This window comes from Bidens hawaiensis, unplaced genomic scaffold (assembly GCF_021521415.1).
Source record: "Bidens hawaiensis isolate Kalapana, Puna unplaced genomic scaffold, B.hawaiensis_p1.1 tig00026584_1, whole genome shotgun sequence".
Taxonomy (NCBI): domain Eukaryota; kingdom Viridiplantae; phylum Streptophyta; class Magnoliopsida; order Asterales; family Asteraceae; genus Bidens; species Bidens hawaiensis.
The window spans coordinates 67618-72833 of NW_027494263.1; the positions used below are offsets into that span (position 1 = coordinate 67618).

General features: G+C 32.3%; 1 protein-coding gene across 1 annotated transcript; it reads right to left on the minus strand.

The window, feature by feature from the left end:
• Positions 1–559: 559 nt before the first annotated feature.
• Positions 560–3691, minus strand: LOC143573534 (uncharacterized). The gene is made up of 14 exons (XM_077058388.1): positions 3456–3691; positions 3034–3107; positions 2873–2947; positions 2668–2746; positions 2524–2585; positions 2248–2349; positions 2057–2146; positions 1905–1979; positions 1789–1821; positions 1635–1694; positions 1506–1553; positions 1323–1385; positions 1207–1251; positions 560–1115 (listed from the first exon to the last, which is right to left on the minus strand). Exons 1-14 carry the CDS (start codon positions 3496–3498, stop codon positions 957–959), a joined length of 1008 nt encoding a protein of 335 aa, XP_076914503.1. The 5' UTR covers positions 3499–3691; the 3' UTR covers positions 560–956.
• Between the last annotated feature and the right edge of the window lie 1525 nt (positions 3692–5216).

Here is a 5216-nt window from a genome sequence, read left to right on the forward strand (position 1 = left end):
AATACACAGCATGATGATTGAAGTTATTTATGTTTCTGTCTTGTTCTTCAAAAAATCGTAATTAATCCTAATTATTGGTTTTCTCATTGATTTGTTATATTTACATTTAATTATTTATGTTTGATCTTATGTTATGTGAGTTTTTGAAATATTTAAGTGAATTTTTTATGTTCGGTTTTTAATGATTTGACGTTTCAATTCATTGCTTTAATAGCATGTATAAAGTTTTAGAAAAAGAACCACTAAAATCGAACTTTTGGGCCAAAATTGGTGACCAGTCTTATTTTTCTTCAAAATTGGTGGCCAACAGATCAAAACAAAGATCAAGTTAGAAAGATAATGTTCAAGCACTTTCAAACTTGCTACTCTTTTGTGAATAAGAAGCTATTAAATGGCAATTTGATGATGCGAAAACCGTATAAAATGTAAAAAGAAATAAACAAATAAAACACAAAGTTCATCAAATTAAATTAGTTCAATTTTAGTTCAATAGTTCTCATTTAAAAAACCCCACTTGCATAATCAAATTTATAATACATAGACAAGATTTGAATGTGCGCTACAATCTTTAACGATCAACCACACATTCTTTGAAGAAAGTAAACGTCACCACGGATATAAACGAGACATTTATTCATTATACACTTTTTAAGTTTTAAGATTCAAAACATCCTTCAGAAGATGTAATAAGAAAATTCAAATTCCAACAAAATCCCTAACAAAACCGGGCTCAATCACAATCTTAAAACTAAACAATTTCTAGTTTAAGATTATGTAAAAACCAGTTTCCCATCCACCATGCCCGAGACTAAACTAAGTCGCTCTACCCGTGAGATACTTCCCACCAGGCCAGACCCTCAAAGGCTTTCCCCATCACCATCTTTCTATTAATTACAAAAATATATGTCCAGCTTCAGATCAGTAACAAAAATAATAATAATGATAAACGCGCTTCGTTACTGTTTATTTGGAGGACGCCCACGTGAGAAAACAGAACTTATTCCAGAAAATGTTCGACCGATCACACTCGCGTTCACGCTTCCTTCTTCTGTAATGTTTAACCCATTTGACGCTCGGGGAGTGTTTCTAGCTTCTTCAGGCACATCATGAAGCCCCTGTGCAACATATAATTCATTTTCTAAATTAATACCGAACTAATAAAGAAAGAAAATTATATTTTCTAAATTTCACAAGCCCGAGAATAACCTTTAATCCAGAAGCAGAGACAGCAGTTTCCAAAGGTCGCTTGGCCTGAAAAATATACAACTCATTAGTCTATCCTTTTTCTTAATATAAAAATATAACTAATGTGAAAAACAAACCTTGGGGGACACAGGAGGGGACGCTTGTAACTCCTCTATTTGAACGGGTGGCAAAGACATAGCCTGCAAAGAAAAATAGCTTATTTAGATAACCAACATTAATAACTGTATTGTTTTTTGGTTAGCTTATATATAAGATGTCAATTATATATGCACACTCGTGACTTCCACATTAAAGTTTACCCTGTGTGGCAATTCAATAGTTGGCTTTGATGAACTGGCTTGGTTTGCCTACAATAAACCAAAAAAAGGTGATTAAAATAAAATGAAAAAAAAATAAAAATTATGGATAATGTAAAGCATAATTAGTACCTGGTTTTCCATTGATATGGCAGTGTGTATCAATCTCTGCACTCCTAAGTTTGTTTCATCCTGCACACAAGTCAATTTAACAGTTTGAACAAAGCATATAATAACACTAACGGTTAACCTCACTTTGTAAATTTTACACCACAAAAAACATTACCTGTTTCAGTTCAAACAATTGCAGCCTACTCTCCTGTAACAATAAAATATTAGAGCATGACATGAGCATAAATAAACATCAATAAAGTCACAAACTAAAACATAAAAACCACATACCAGGGTGTAAACCTTGTTATGTATAGATTGAACATCCTCAGAAAAAACTTTTGTTTTTCCGCGTATTGCAGAAACCTACGAGTTTTTCAACAAATATTCTAAAAATCAATGTAAAATAAAGTATTTTATGAATTAGCGTAACTTGAACGTACCTCTTCTTTTGTTGTAGCAGTAATTTCTGCAACCTCATCTAAACTACAATCAACACGATCAATTCTTGAAGATAGATGTCGTTTGGTAACCTAAATAAAACAACATAAACAATAACCTTAAACAAATCATATTTGAAAAGGCTATATAAAATCCAGCTTAAAACATACTAAGAGACAAATGAATACAGTACCGCAAGTGAAGAGTAAACAGTCTCAAGTTGTTTAGCTACAGCGTTTGTTGCATCAGATAAACTACGTTTTGTAGCAAACATCATATCAGGAAGTTTCCAACCCTGATAACAAAAAAGACAAAATAATATGAAAACTGTAGCAAAAAGTAAGATAATAACTTAGCTGATTCTTGAAAGTTGAATATAGCGAAGTTCTAATGTTTTATACATTACATGATTGATGATAATACGGTTTCCAAAACATAAATAGTGACGATAAAAGAAAACTGTTATTACCTTCCACCAAACATAACCATATCCTACGACAGCAACAATGATAACGATACCGTATTTGCTACCTGCATGAGTGAAACAATAAGTTAATAAAAACTAAAGTCTATTGCAATTTGATGTACACTAGATGTAGATAAAATAACAAACCTGCTGAACCACTAGAGGTCACAATAGTAACAGGTCTATTGGATGCCAGAAGTTGCAGCTCATGTCTTAGACTGTTGACCTGTTTAAAGTAATACAAGACAACAATCCAGTAATATGATGATACACGTGCAAAGCAAAACAAATCATCATAAAATAAATTCGAAATTTAACATATCATATAGTTGTTCGAAACTAAGATTCAAACCTGTGCCAACAGTGAGTCATTGAGTGGTTTTGGCTTTGACGCAGGTTTATCATCATAACTAAATACTTTAAGTACCTAAACAAAACAAAAGAAAAACACGCTATTGTATTATGATCTTAAACATAGGGATCAAGTAATTAACTAAAACACAAAATGCTTACTTTAGAAGCACCAGAAAACAAATCAGAAAAACCGGGCAGGCGACCTTCTTTAGCATAAGCAGATCCAACAAGGCCTGCAAACATAACGTCAAGACGACGTATTCTGCTTCAGTTAGCCCATTAGTTTTTTTATTAATAAAAAACAAATTGTAAGTTGTTTTGAACTAGAGGTAAGCAACTTTCAGATATACGGAACCGAAAAATCCATTTCGGGTTGGCCTAACCTATTTAAAGTTTGTCAATATGCCTTATGAGCTTCAATGTAGAATCTAATAATAATAAAAATAATAATTTGGCATGCAAAACAAGACGTTTGTATAGTTAAATGAAACCCTAGGAAATTAGAATTAGTTACGTTCCTAAATGAGAATAAGAATAATAAAAGAAGTTAATAATAATTAGGGGAAAGGAAAAGTAGAAACCTGCTCCGATAATAATCGTGAGCTTCCCGAGAGGAAGAGCCATCGTGTTAAATCGATCAATCAACCAAATACGACGACTATGCGAAAACTGTTATCATAGCTTGGAGAACAAGAAGCGTCAATTTGGTCTCTAATTCTCAAAATAATAATAATAATAATAATAATAATAATGAATCGTTGGTTCGTTCACAAGTGAGGAGGCATAAACAAACCCTAGCTCGTGATTGGAATAGTGACGCAATTGTGACACATGGTGGTGGTGGTGACTTTCATTAACATAAAGCAACCCTCTGCACAAGCCCACCCGTAGCCCAATATAAGCCCAAGTTTTATTTATTATTTTTCTTTAACGTAAACTTTTATAAACAACAGACAACAGATGAAGCCAAGCCCACTCCACAAGCCGAAGGAAAGCCACTATAACACAACCCAAAACAGTTACATTAACCAAACTATACTATAGGAAGGAAACTGACCGAATTTATGTCCTCGATAATCTCTTTAGCCTTAAGCTCTTTTATGTTTTTATGTTGAATATTATTTTATTTTTAGCTTTCCAGATACTCAAACCAGCTATAACCATTAACATGTGGAACACCTTTTTTCCTTATTCGAATGACATGTTATCTTATCTAACTTCAAAACGTTTCTCACCGAGAAACCATAGATAGAGAGGGGCCTTGCACCAATGATTTAAGTGATCCCAAACCACTGACGCTACTGACCAACATGTCAATAAGTGGACAACCGTTTCCGAGACTGAATCACACAGTGGACAACCTTTTTTTTTTTTTGTTGTTGTTGTTGAGGTATATAACACTTAAATATATTTTTCTTTTAGTAATTAATAACATTAATGTAAAAAATTAATTTAATACATCCATAGTTGACATATGAATGTAGTTTTGTAATGAATGAAAGAAAATATATATTATCATGTATTATTGGAGTATTAATAATGTATAATATCAAACTGTTTTGGTGTATTTATCCGTGTAACTAGTATTTACACCCTTGCGTTGCGGCAGGGGTGTAAAACCTTGTATTACATATCCACTCCAGTCGAAAGCATGAAGTTACCACCACCGCCGCCTTCGTTCGCCATCCCCTCTCCCACAATCAGTAACTAACGTTAACCATTAAGAAAAAATAACAAAAGGTAGACGTAAAAATGTTGAACCACACACGCTTATTGCATCATGTTAACACACAAAAATTAGACCGAAACATAAAATATAGAAAAAAATAACTAAGTCAACTTAACATCTACGCGTTGCGAAGGGGCTGTTAAACGGGAAATTAGACATAACGTTCAACCACAACCATGTGTTGTAGCGCGTTAACTCGCTAAATTCAAACGTAAACGTAAAACAAAAAAAAAATGTAAAAGATGAAAAGTATAGACCACCAAAGTTGAAAGTGAAAATTTTGTGATATATTTGTAAATTATGAAAAAGTGTAGGGACCAAAAGTAAAAAAATGAAAGTTATATAAAAATGATTATTACATAATACAAACTTAAATGCACAATGTACAAAAGACTAATGCATGTTTCTCCTACTTTTATTATTATACTAGTTTGAGACCCGTGTATTACACGGGCAATTAATAAATTTTTTTATATTTAAACATTAAGCAAAATACAATCGATAACATTATTATCATATATTGTTAATACAATTACAACTTACATTAAAATTGCAGGAATTACAAAGAAAAGTTACCCAAGTATTTTACAAATAAGAAAATATTTCCTTGTAC